General features: G+C 45.7%; 2 protein-coding genes across 3 annotated transcripts in view; both read left to right on the top strand.

Annotated features, from left to right (window-relative positions):
- The window catches only part of CRCP (CGRP receptor component), a 33,363-nt gene extending 31,085 nt beyond the window's left edge, over positions 1–2,278 (top strand). For both annotated transcript variants that reach the window (XM_030462290.1, XM_008490704.2), the window contains one exon: positions 968–2,278. In XM_030462290.1, coding sequence (XP_030318150.1) covers positions 968–1,111 — 144 coding nt within the window. In that variant the 3' untranslated portion in view covers positions 1,112–2,278. The remainder of the gene's footprint in view (positions 1–967) is intronic.
- Positions 2,279–6,716: 4,438 nt separating this feature from the next.
- TPST1 (tyrosylprotein sulfotransferase 1) overlaps positions 6,717–13,783 on the top strand; it is a 35,284-nt gene continuing 28,217 nt past the window's right edge. Inside the window, exons 1-3 of the mRNA XM_030462573.1 lie at positions 6,717–7,013; positions 7,154–7,250; positions 7,798–7,979. The gene's annotated coding sequence lies outside the window, so the exon portion shown is untranslated. The remainder of the gene's footprint in view (positions 7,014–7,153; positions 7,251–7,797; positions 7,980–13,783) is intronic.

Raw genomic sequence — 13,783 nt, 5'->3', positions numbered from 1 at the left:
TTGTGCAAAGAGGGCTCATAGAACAAGGAAAGGGAAAAAAAATTAATTGAACATCTGCTTTTTAGAAGGCAAGATACATGTGAACAGCTGACAATTGATAGCTAGAACTGATTAAACCTGTGTTGGCTTAGAAACATAATTAATATAAATCACCACTCTTCAAAGGACATTTTAAAGGACTTCATATGAAAAAGAAAATCTCAAACCCCACAATCCTAATTGGTTTCATTTGCATTTGAAGAGTTCATTTGGCTTGCTTTTCCAGTCTTCTGACAAGCTTTTCCTTTTAACAGCTGCCTATAAATTAGGGCAGTTGTTTTTACTGGTGGCAATGATAGAAGAGTTCCCACAGCTCCACAGTGAGAGCAGGTCCCTAATTAATCTTATGGAATTTTATTGTTGATTCACAACAACACATTTTGTGTTGCTCAGAGCTTTTATATGCCTTTATGTTCAGGAATCTTGTGGTCTAAGTAAATTCCAATAGAGTGTAGCTGCTGTAGGTGGCTTCTTTTATGGCCTAATTACTTATATTCTGGATGCTGGATTAAGATACCAAGGTTCAGGTATTCACTTCCAGGTTCTCTCCTGTCAGTTCTCACATGAAAACACGGGAAAATAGTGGAAGGGAAGGTGGCTCTGCATGTGAGCTACCTGAAAAGCCTGGCTCAGGATACTGGTGTGTAGGTGTAGAGGCTTTAGGAGAAACCAGGGAGGAAAGCCTGTTCATATGTATTCCTGTAAAGGGAGCAGGGTCTCACTAAGCAGTGCCAGTTGTGCTTAACAATGGAGCTCTTCTTTCTTTTTTTAAATATTGTGAAAGTTCCTCTTTGTAAAATGCTTTTGTCATGAGCTCAGACTATGGCCACTGAGAAGAGTATTTCCCAATTAGTCAAGTCCATCTGTCTGGAGCTGGGGGAGGAAGTGTGGATTTAATGATTCCAATAGGTTGTTTTTTGACCTGCAGATGGTAGAAGAAAGCGAGGAGAGGCTGACAGAAGAGCAGATCGAGTCACTTCTCCAGACAGTCACCAGTATCCTGCCAGGGGATCCAGAAGAACAACAGAGAGATTTGGCAATGGCAACTGAAGACAAAAGTGACCAAGTGTAGGAGGCATCTTATACCACAGCTGGGAACAATTTCAGCAGAAGAGAATCAGTATTTTTCTGTTTTTTTGTTTTTTTTTTAAACTTGATACCAGTTTAATCTTGCATTGGGCATCACTGTAGAATATGTTACAATCTTTTGTATTACTTAGAGGTGATGAGGGAACTGATTGTTTAGAAGAAAGCATGGAAAAGGACACTATTGTTTTGGCATTTTGTTATAAACGGGGATGGTAGTAGCTGAGTTTGGAATGTAGCAGTCTGAGAAATTATGGGGCACAGAATCTGAAGCTTTTGTATTTTTTCCATTGCCCACATAACAGCTGTACATTTGAATAGGCTTATATACAGCTGGCAATGTTTTAATTATCACAGTGGTACTATAATTATAATTGCTTTCATATGCTTTTGAATTACCCAACTGGTTTTCAGAACACAGTCTACAATACAAAGTCAGCTTCTGGAGCTGTCTGTTTGAAGGGACCAGGACACAGAGTAATGCACAAGAGCTGCTTGGTGTCTGGCCAGAGAATTTCAAGTAGGCTGTTGGCATCTTGGAAGTGAGAGGATCTGTTGGTAGGGTAAGTGTTCTCAGGGATGTCTGATAAGTCCATACTTGATAAAAGGTCCACATCATCAGCTGAATCAACATATTGCCATGGAGATCAGCTGAGTCAGTTCACAGCAGTTGAGGCTCTGGACTTGAATGTTAAGGCTCTTAGTAGTACAAACAGAAGAACATTTAGGTGTGAGGTGTATATTTCGTTCCAATATTTATATAGAGACAAACTGCAGTGCTGTGAACATGCTGCTGACCACGGGATAAATGAATGAGTCAGCACTGAAGTGAAGTCCTGGTTTAGAAGAATGAGAATCTGGCCTAGTTGAAGCAGAATTTTTTGTGTACTGAGCTTTTGTCTGACTAACTATTTCAGGATCAATATGAAAGCATTGCTGAGTGTGATAAATCTTTTGTGTATGTCTACATACATATACACTATGTAATGAGTTACACATGGCATGAGTTTGTACTATGACTGCAGACCAGGCTTCTGTAATTTTTATACTATACTGGTAATTGAAATAAATTTTAAGTACATCCTGGGAATTTTGTGGCTTATAGAAAAGATGTGAGACCTTGAATCAAAATATATTTTACTTCCCCCCCTTCTGTAATGCTTTTATTTTTTGTTTTTATGCAAAGAATTTTTGCATTCTGAGCTTTGTGCCATTTGCAAATGGATTGATAACTTCCAGTGTCTGAGGGATTTATGATATTCATGTCTGTGGTATTTTAAGCTTCTTTCATGTTTGGAAGTAAGGGAGATTATTGGAAAATATTTGTTACCTCTTAAACATAATACATTCCAAGGCTGAAGTCTAAAAGTATGTTCTGAATGGGTAAGTATAGTATTAGAGGGGAAAAGTCCATAGTGGGTTTTGTGATGCATCAATATATATTTTCTCTCAAAATGGGCAACAAACAAACAAGATGGGTAGAACAGATCACAGAATAATGTGAAATTAATTTTAAAATTAACATTTTTACTCTTAGCAGTCACTGGTGTTGTTTGACATTCTGTGGCCTTGGCCTGCAAGTGTTTACATTTTCAGCTATCTTCTTTTTCTAAAATTAAGCTATTGAAGCATGTTCTAAACTTAGGAAGAGCAGATGGAAGCAGATTGCAAGTATCTTCAGGCAGCAAGAATATTTTAAAAAGATCTCTGAAGCTGGATGTTCCATCGTGGGCGTTGCTGATTTGGTATCAGAATGGATCCTTGCCAGCAGCCACGTTGTCATCTGTTGTGTGAGTATTGTACAAGATACAAGAACCCATCCACTTGCTATTGCATTTAACCTTTTTATTGAAATAATTTCCAGATGCAGATGTGTATTAAACTTGTGCAAATGCATGGATATTTCAGTTGATCTCAATTAAGATATGTAAACTACAATTTCCCTAAAATACTGAGTATTGGATTGCTGAGTATAAGGGATCTTGGATCTCAACATCTGCATTACATCAAGAATTTTTTTTTAAATCTGTCTGTGCTCCCTGGCTTTATTTGCACAGGTGAGGGATTGCTCTGGCCCTGGGAGCAGGGTTCACATTGTGTTGCTCACTCTCAGGTGTGTTCTTTGAAAACCTGAGACTCAGAAATTATTTATGGAAAGCAAATGCCATCTTGCTTATGTGATACTGTTTTTCCAGTGTCCTTTGTATGACATAAAATATCTGCCTGCCTCCCAAGGCTGCTTTTTGTTTTCTAAACTAATCAGTTATTTAACACAATGAATGTATTCTGCTTGGTGTTTTGAAGGAGGCAAGATGGGCCCTCTGGTGCCTCATGGGTACAAGAATAAGTACGTGTATATTGCACACTAAAAAGCTCAGAAATTTTGGGAAGAAAAGGGCAGAGTACTTGTCAGTTTCTGGATATTTAAGACATGCATATTATTTTTAGCTTTCTCATTTCCTATGTGTTGCTCACTTTTATTCTATATCATGCATTTGGATCTTTGCAAATTGACAGCTCTGGTTGTTGCATCTCTTGTGCTCTCAGCTCTGCTCTGGGAGAAAGGGGGAATCAGCTGCCAGGATTTACCTGAGGTTTCAAGCTGTTTTCTGAGGTGTTATGGCTTCTCTTTTCATCAGTTCAAGCCCAAGAAGAACAGCTCTCCTTAGGACTGTGTAGCAGGCCTTGCTGGAGAAGTTTTGTTAACAAGAGGCTTAATTTTGGGGGCAGAGAAGGAGCTGCTACTCCTACCTGGCTGTGCTCTGGTGCTGGGAAGGGGCAATAAGTATGTTGGAAACAGACATGGACAGGGAGTTTTTTAGAAGGTACAGGGACTCCTCCCCACCCTGAGCTGAGCAGCTTGGGTGGTGGTCAGACTGTGGCAGGGCTTCTGATACAGGGCTGTGGGATTGGGACCCCTGTTCCTGGGTGGGATCCTGTAAAAAGGGAGGAGGTTTGGATCAAAGCAGGCAGGGAACTTTTTGTCCTTGGCATGTTCAGACTCTTCAAAATATTTCAACAGCAGCTTGGATGACTCCAGTCCCGCCCCAGATGAGCCCAGGGACTCCTCTAAAGAAGCCCAAAGCACCCTGTAAAACCACAAGCCATGGGTTGGTTTTTTTTTTTGGTTAAATGCAAACCTGTAGCCCAGTTGTTGATGGTGCTGTGGGTAGGGTTCTATGTGAGGGTAAGGGCCACCCAAAGTTTTCAGTGGTCACTCTTTGCATTTTTAATTTTTTTTTTTTTTTTTGCTAGTCCTGTTCTTTCGGAGTTTTGGAGCCATATTGAGCAAGAGTGGGAGAGTGGCCACCAAAGGGTGATGTATTCGAGGTTTTTGGTTAAATGCCAACTTGTAGCCTGAGTGTTGGTGGTGCTGTGGGTAGGGTTCCATGTGAGGGTTAGGGCCAGCAGAAGTTTTCAGAAGTCACTCTTTGCACTTTTTTGCCAGTCCCAATCGTTTAGCCTTTCTAGAGAAAGGAAGGTCATATTACTGCCCTTTCCAAGCAGTTGCTCTGGAGGCATAGTTTGGGATCCAGCCAGTGTCCTGGAGGGAGTTTATGGCAGTGTTGTTTTGGTTGGAGCTGCTGAAGACGTTGACAGAGAAAATATTTTCTGTTCCCACAGAAATAAATCCTGTTGCAAAGTTTTTGTTGAGCAAAAACTAATTCTTGTGCTGAAAAAATCAGAGCTCCACAATTAAAATGCAGCAAGCACTTTGGAAGAATTTGTTAAACCCCAAGAAAATTTGCTTGCCACCAGCAAGAATCTTCCCTGCACATTACATTCATTTCCTTCTGCATTAAGGTTCCTTATTAGAGTAACTCTAGTACTTATAAAAAGAGCTACCCAAAGTAGCTGTGATGCTGTTAATCTTTATATCTGTCCTGTGAACCAGCCAAATGGGGTGAAGGAACCTCTGAAAAGAGAAGGGAAAGCCAAAAAATCCTTGGGAAGGGCTCGATGCAAAGAGCCAAGCTGAACAGGGAGCTGCAGGAGGGCTGAGGATGCTGCACCAGCAGATGGTCCCTGCAGGACTGAGAGCCCAGGGGGCTGTGAATGTGCTGACTGGTACATGGGGGAGCAGAAAGCACCCTCCAGAAGGCTCTCACCAGCATCTCTGCCACATCCAGCCCTGGGAAATGGTTCACAGGAGCACTGGAGATTGCCAGTGCCAAGATTCTCTTTTGGGGATCACATTTTCCCACAGCCAGACCTGCTCTAGGGGCTTTTTCTTACGGCCACCTGCAGGGTGGTGCTAATGGGGCATTTTTATTCAGCCACCCAGGTCCTTCACCCTTACAGGTTTTGCAGAACTGATGGATATTCTGGTTTGGTTTAGCCTTTTTCTGGTCCTGGGAAGTGCCTGGACACAGCAGGGAGGTGGTGGTGGCACTGGTGTCTTCATGGTGTCACCATGTGTCAAGCTCAAGGGCTCTCTGTGCCACTGTGGATTAAAATCTTTGTTTGTGCATCCCTCCCATCATCCTTCTTCTAATGGGCAGCTTCACCACCCAACCTGCTGCATGCAATTACTGCTCAGTGCCCTGCAGAGATGGGACAGAAGAGCTGGCAGGAATCACTCAGCCCTTTTCTTTTATGGGGCCATGCAGAGACTTCATTGTTCATTTAAAAACAAAAAAGACCAAACCCAGCCTTTTTGCAGTTTCCTCCTCCCCAAAATATCTCTGCTGGTGGTTGCCTCTGGGGACAGGCAGACAGTGTGGTCACGGGAGCCCCATCCCCTCCACACTAAGGCTGGGGTGCAGGAGCCAGCCCTCCCCTGAACAGGCAATGCCTCAATCAACCCAACCTGTTGCCCCAGGGATGGGCTCTGAGGTCTGCAAAGTCTTGAAAACAGAGACAGAGATGTTAAGACCAAAATTAATCCCCTCCCCTGGCAATGAGCTGTGCTCTGGCCCAGGAGCCCCCTGCCACCCCCAGGGCTCCTGCAGGATAAACCTCCCCTTCAGCCCAGGTGCTCACCCTTGGTGACCCTGGGTCCTCTGCACCCAGATCCTGGCCCTCGTTTCTCATCTGCCCCTGGGGCTCTGCAGTCCTGGGGTGTTAGTTTGGGGGAACAAATCCCTTTTGTTACAGACCAGATGCTGTCCAGAAAAAAAAATCTAAAAAGAGAAGTCTGAGATGTTGAAATTACTCAGCTCATCAGAGAGTGTGGGGGTAAGTGTGCTCCCCCAGCTCTTCCCACACTTTATATAGGCATTTATTTATACAGATAGTGCAAGTTGACCCCTGGAGACATGTTGGCAGGCTTTAAGAAAAAGCACTTTGTTGGACTTGAGAGATTTTTGCCAAGTTTAAAAGGAATTTCAAGGTGACTTCTCCCCATGATGCTGATCAAGGAGGGAGGGCATTGGCCAGAATGAACCTGAGGCCTTTTATCAGTAGCTGCTCTCAAACTGGGCTGAAAGGGCTCATCACCCTATTCAGATTGCTGTTTTTTGTCCATTAGATGTGTCTAGTTGCTTAACTGTTACAGAGCAGCAATATATGGTGACCTCTGAAATGCTGTGGGTGGACAGAGAGCAGGTGGGAAGTGGAGGAAACGTGTAGGACAAGCACCTGGATCCCTCTGCAAGTGGCATCCTAGTCCCCATCCTGATAAATTGGGATGTTCCTTGTCTCATGGGAAGAGTGGCTGGGACCACCAAAATGGGACTCACCTTGGGCACTGAGCAAATTTATGTGCAATGGTTTTTTTTTCCCCTCCCTTTGCATTGTTCACCAGTTTCCTTAGCAAACACCATGGCAAGACATCACTAAAGGCTTCCTCAGGGTGCAGCAGCCAGGGGGTGGCACTGAGAGGAGGAAAAGGAAACTCCAAAAACTCCCACTCAACCTAATGGGATCCAGCTGCCTCCTCCCAGCAGGTTTGCTCCTTCATTGTCCTGCAGAGCCCATCATCAAGACCCCCAAAATGCTGCTGCTTCCAGCTGCCCACACTGCAGTCTCTGTGAATGGAAACTGGATGCTTCAGGCCAGTTGAAACATTTTCCCTTTTCCTGTGCAGTGTCCTGCTCCCAGGCGTGGGCTCAGTGGAAAGTTGCCTCTTTCCCAGCTTCAGGAGGCTGCACCGAGTGGGACAAGACCATGAGCCACCACCTCAGGTGAGACTGGGATGGTGGCTCCAAAGCTGCAGGTGTTATGCTGGGAACAACCCTAAAATGCTCCTCGTGCTCCAAAAACCTGGTGGGAGCAGATGTGTTAACTCATCCCTCCCTGGTGCTGGGGTTGTCCCATCCATGTTGGGTGCTTATAGGGGGATCATTCTGTCCCATCTTGGAAACCACCAGGTTTGGTGGGATGAGATAGGCTGAGCAGCACATGGATGTGTTACTGTGCTGAAGTAGAATCACTCCTGCTTGGGCTTGATGTGCTTTGCCCAGGGCAGGTTTTGCTCTGTGGGTGTGAGTGCAGAAGCAGGGGTTGCTTGGATGGGAGTTCTGTGCATGTAAGGTTGAGGAATTCCTTTTTTCTTACAGATTTTCATTTTGTATGGATACTGGGAGTGGCTCGGAAGGTGAATCCAGCCCTGAACTGCTTCTGGAGCCCCAGCCCTGTTGCTTTGGGGGAAGAATTCCCCTGGGCAAGGACTTCAGGTGGCATCAGCCACGTTTGGGGCAGGTTTTGCACTAACCTTGGCTTCTGTCCCAGGTAATGGCACTGCCTGCAGCATCTGCTGCATTCATCAGAGCAACAGAGGGTGAGATCCCACCATGGCTCCAGCTCATCAAGGAAGCCTGCAGTTCACCCCCAGACCAGTGATGGACTCTACAAACACTGCTTCTTCATGGTTTAACCTCCAAATTATAGCTTCTTCCTCTTCGGACTCTGAGGTTAGAGCTTTTCCCAACCTTTTTTTCCCAGCCTTTCTGCATCTCTGGGAGCAGGAGACTTCCTTTCAGTGCCAGCTGAGCTGGTTGTATCAGCCCAGGAGTGGAGGCTCTGAGGAAAACCAGAAATATTGGGAGACTGGTGATGTAGCAGGGAACTGGCAGGAGAGGAGGGAGGGACAGGGGAGGGTTCTGCATTTTTTTGCTGGGGCCTCAGCAGAGCCCAATAGTTAATCATTAAAATATGCTTATATGTAACTAATCTCTGCAGGACAATGAACTGAGAAATTATTTAATGCAATTTAAATGGGTCATGGTAGTCACCAGAATAAGTGTGCCTGGAGCCAGTGGCAGCTATCGGGCTCCTATAAAAGAGGGTGGGGAAGAAACAGCAGCTGGTGGGAAAAGCCACCAGCTTTTTCATCACTAAAAACTTGATGCATATCCTGAGCCACCCCTCAACATGCTGATATCCTCCCAGTCTGCCTGAAATTGGGCTCCAGCTCCAGGCTGAGCCCTTTAGGTCCTGGTGATCCCTTCAGCTGTCAGTGGCTACAGTGGGAAGGTTATGGTCTGCCTGGAGCCAGCCCTCACTGCCCCTCAGCATTGCTGATGGGGACCAGAATCTCCTATCTAAGTCTCAAAAGGTGAAACTCAGCAGTGCTGTGAGTCTGGGGTTGTGTCACTTGGATCAGGGGTGAGCTGGATGCTCTCCCACAAGGTGGGTTGGAGCTGGGACAGTGGCTGGTTTTGGTGAAAGCCCATTGGGGCTTGCAGTTTTGGAGATGCAGTGGTGGTAGCAGTGTTACCACAGCATGCTCCTGTGGGGGACATGCACTGCTGAGTGGGTGCTGATGCCAGGGTTTTGCAGCAGCTCTGTAGGGGGAAAAATGAATGGCAATGGATTTTAGTGGACTTCAGTTGGCCTGTGAGAGGGGTTCTATCTGCTGGGTGCTTTGTGAGCTGACCTCAACAGCTGTTTCAAGTCCTGTTCTCCTGTGAGCTCAGTGCTTGGCTCCCAGCCTCTCCTCTGGCATGTCTCAGCTTTATCCCTGTTACTGTATGCATCCCTGTGGGAATGGTGCACCAGGCACTTCTGGTGAGGGCAGCTGAGACCCTCCAGCATTGCACTGACCACTGCTAGGGGGAAGAACAGATCTGCTGGAGGGAGAAGTGACACCAAGCTTTCTGTCAGCTTTGTGCCTGCCTTAAAATACTCCAAGGAGATGTTAAGTGCAGTTATATATAGCTCCAGGCTACAGACATTTACTCCTGCCCTTGCTGCCAGTCCTTAGATAAAGTATAAATCCAACATCTCCAGGCACTAGTTTTCATCCTGCTGCTTCTTCTCCAGTCTTTTAGCTGAATAAGTATTTCATCTGCCTCTTCATGTGACTTTTCTATCTTTTGTCCAATTTTAAGTCATACCAGTTGATTTATACCAAACCCCACATAACATGAAATCAACTTTCAGCTCCCTTTCCCCTGCTTGCAAATAAGCAAATGGGTCCAAGGACTTTCGGAGGTAATCATCTCTGTGCCAGCCAGCTGCTCTCTGATCCAGAAAATAAAGAGCACAGCCTGTTTCCTGTTAAATTCTGCTGGTCGCATTGATTTACATTGTTTGTCTCATGTTTTATGGCTTCCAAGCTGATGTTGCATTAAGCTGGCTGGAGTTTAGGCAAGAAATCAAATGCAGGCACTGGCAGGCGTCCCCAGATGCGTTCATGAGGGTTGATTGCATAGTCACATTTTTTTAGTCACTAGAGAAGCAGCAGCTCTGCCTCACTTGTGTCCTGGCCTGTTTGCATCAATGCTGTGCTGCAAAAATGCATTTTCAGAGAATTTTTGAAATTCAGACTGTGGGGCAATGCAGAGGGACTGCATCCCCCTGCACCATGGCTGAACACTGCTCCAGCTGCTAGAGCAGTGGTTTGGTAGTCATGGGACATCTCCTGTCTTTAACTTGACCTGTAAGCTTTTATTTTAATCTTATATTCTTCCTTATCTTGCTGAGGAGGGCAGTGAGAGGCTACCCCACCAAAACTGTGGTTTGGGGCAGAAATTGATATCTATTTATATGGGTGTGTGGTTGAATACATATAGAACCATAGAAAATCTCCAGTTGGGACTCATAAAGTACCATTGATCCAACTCCCTGCCCCTCACAGGACTACCTAAAACTAAACCATATGACTAAGTGCATTGTCCAGATGCTCCTTGAACTCCTTTAACTCCAACAGGCTTGGTGTCATCACTGTTCCCCTGAGGAGCCTGTTCCAATGTGTGTTATATATAAATACAATTTTAGGCAAAGCAGGATGAGTTTCTCATGTCCTTGATGATGTTGCAGATCTGGGGTCCAAGTGGTTTGCTACCATTGCCCTTGCTGGCTCTCAGCACATTCGTGCAGGGAGCTGTGGATGTGTTCACAAAAACCAAAGCAAAATAAACCAACTGCTTTCCATCCACCTCGGGTTAGTCAGAGGCTGTCAGCAGAGCAGGGCAGGGATTTCTGCCCAAAGGAACCCAAAGTATTTGGAACCAAAAGCCCTGATCCAAGGGCAAAAACTTCTCGCTGGCCACACGAGTGAAGCAAGTTTCTTATTTCATTGTGCAAACATCAGGAGCACATTGGCTGGGGAGTTCTGCCCTTTCTTCTCCATTTCTGGCAGACAAAGTCTCGTTTCTCCTTAGGAAAATAAGAAATGGGCTGTTACTCTAGGACTGAATGCAGAACGTGCAGAAGTTAGTATTGGGGAAGACACCGAGAGGATCCAGTAGGTTCCCATGGCCAGATGTTGAAAGGCATTTGGCATTAACTGGAAATTGTCTATTTTGAGCCTGTATTCAGAAATAATGGAGAAGCTGTGTGGGGAGTGCTGGGTATAGGATGGGCTGAGCCAGTCCTGACTTTGCCATTTCTGTTCCCCCTCTTTCCATCACAGATTGGAAAATTGGAGTAGTGCTGGCTGCTCTCCTTTCTTGATTTTAAAGCATTATTGCAGGAAAAGGGGTTCATTGGTTGCCTCTGCTGGTACAATTTCAATTTTCTTAAGAAAAAGACTTTCTTTATGTACCCCAGGTTTTTTGCATAAAGGTGCTGAAGCCCAGTAGCTGATGTTTTGGGTGCATTTTATTCACTGTACTGCTTTTTAAATTTAACATCTGTTTTATTGTTGAGGGGGATGTTATTCAGTGATTAAAGCAGGGGACAGGGAGGAAGGAGCTCTGCATTTCATAGCTTGTCTAAAATGAATTTACAGTTTCACACAGGCCATCTTTTGGTGGGTGCACACCCTCAGGTTTTCAGCTGGGTTTCCCTGCTCCCATCACCTTTCTAACAGAAGCTACCTTCTCTATTTTAAGTTAAGGCTGTTTCCCCTCTCTGTAGCAAACCCAGCAGCTTCTCAGCAAGCTCACTGTGGGATTCTCTTTTGAAAGGCCACCAGAAAAATAAATGACTGATGGAAACCAGACAAGATGAGGGAGCTCTGCAGAAGGTCCTGCTGCTTTCCCAGACTTTGGCCCAGTGGTCTGTGTCTTTGGCACTGGGGCTTCTGGAGTGTTTTTTCTTTTTAGATGTTGGAGTTAGTGAGCTTCTTGTTCACCTTGTTGCACCATTTTCCAGACACAGATGAGATTACTTCTTGTATCACTGTCATTATAAATATCTATTTTAATGGATATTTAGCTCATTAAGTTGATGCCACATGTGCTGCTGCTTTAGAAACTCACCAGTTAGTCCTGCAAGCCACTGGGCACCTGCAACCATTTAAACTTCATGGGGTGAGTCCCACAAGAGCCAGCTGATCCCTCTTCTGTTAGGGGTTGGTGTGTTCAGAGCCCAGAAAAAGCAGCCAGGTGCATTGCCAGCACCTGCAGCAGTATGGTTGGGGTCAGATGAGATTTTTAGAAGAGCTCCAGGTTTGATGCTCTGAGATACTGGATTTTAAAAATGTTTCTTTTCATTTTTTTTTTTAAGCCAACGTAAAAGAGGGGAAGGAATTAGGCAATGTCTTGTTCTCAGGTGTTCCTGTGCTGGAGATGTGTGCTCTGCCTGCACACGTCTGTCGTGCCACATAGGCAGCTGTCTGCAAGCCAAGAGCACGAGAAAGTGGCTATAAATGTAAAAGCAGAAATTACTCACTCCTGCTTTCTGACTGGAAAAACAGCTAAGTCTGTATTTATTGGATGGCTGGGACTGTCTACCAGCTGGAAAAACCTGAGGACTCTGCACCTCCAGAGGCTCCAACAGCTGGGGAAAAAATCTCCCCTTGAAATACATACATCTGATTCCTCAAACACCTCGCCTGGGAGCACAGGGACAAGGGCTGCATGGAGGTACTCCTAGCCCCATAATTATTTCTCCAGGCACATGGAAAAATCAGTTCTCAGCTGTCACATTTAGAAAGCAAAAGACACAAGATCAGACAGAGATGGAGGTATATGGAGCTATTTATCTCAAAGAGAGGTCAGAGCAGAAACTGCCTTGTTCCTCTCGGAGGCACAAATAGATTAAGGTCACGTTGCACTTTCTTCACCAAAAGGGTTGTCAGGGCTGGCCCAGGCTTCCCAGGGCAGTGGTGGAGTCCCCACCCCTGGAAGGATTTCAAAGTTGTGTAGATGTGATGCTGAGGCACATGGGGCAGTGGTGGCCTTGGCAGTGCTGGTTTAACAGTTGGACTTGATCTTAAAGGTCTTTTCCAACAAAAATGATTTTGTGATTTTGTGATCATGGGATGAATGAGAGTGGCTTGGCAGCACAGGATGAGCCCATGCCCTGTGAGACCTGGGAGATCACTGCCTGTGGACCTGGGGCAGAGCAGAGGTGCAGAAGTGATGCTTTCAGGTTATGCACAAGGGTGGTACTGTGTGTGCAGGTGGATCCTGCTGGCAGCTGAGGTGTTTTGCAGGCAAACACCAAGACTGGCCCTTTCTGGTCCTTCAGTGCTCCCCAGGACTTGGTTTTGCTGGCTTTGACTGCAAGATACACTTGGTGTGGCTATCAGAAATGCTCAGCAGGGTCCCAGCCCCTTGCTGCATGGACCACATCTGCCCTGGGATCCCCTGAGGCAAACTTTGCTCTGCTAAATGACCAATACACAAGGCAGCTGGGACAGAAAAATAATACTGGTAGCAGAGAAAAGCATTAAAAATGAGTGTGCCTCTAGGAAACACACAGAGGCAACAGAATCCTTCCAAGTTAAAGAGCATCCTTGCTGGGTTTGCAGCTGACAGGTTTGCTCTGCTCAGAAGAAAGACTGTGTGAAGTACAAGGCATGGTTCTGGATGCAGAAACATCTATTCAGCAGAAACAACTTATTCTCCTGCTGTGAGGGGATGCAGAGGAATGTCATCAGCCTAATGTCTTGTGGGGCCTGTTTTCCCTAAACTCAGAAGCTTTTGAGCACTCTCCTTGGATGTTCTCCTCCTCTAGGGATCATAAGTCTTCCCCAAACATCCAGGCTGGTTTTGTTTGGATCTGTTTGCACTGACAGACTCTGCTGGGACCCTTTTGCATTGCTGGGTAACAGCTGCCCCCAGTGCTCTGCATCCTGCCATGAAGTGCAGCCAGAAGCTGGGTATCCTCATCCCCTGCTTCTGGGGAGGGGAGGGATTCATTCTGGGGTCTGGAATGACCCTCAGCCCTAGATAAATTTAGGGTGTCTGATAGGGTGAGATGTGCAGAGGGATGCTGCCCTGTGGTCCTCCCCAGCCAAGGCACTGTCTTGGAGCCTGTGCTGGTTTAACTGCAGGCAGTTTGCTCTATCAGTCAGGTGTTAAATCCATCCTTTCCCCCTCTT

The sequence above is a fragment of the Calypte anna genome, chromosome 19, assembly GCF_003957555.1.
Source record: "Calypte anna isolate BGI_N300 chromosome 19, bCalAnn1_v1.p, whole genome shotgun sequence".
Classification (NCBI taxonomy): Eukaryota; Metazoa; Chordata; class Aves; order Apodiformes; family Trochilidae; genus Calypte; species Calypte anna.
The sequence above is the reverse complement of the archived record's forward strand: the minus strand, read 5'-3'. Positions and strand labels throughout refer to the sequence as shown.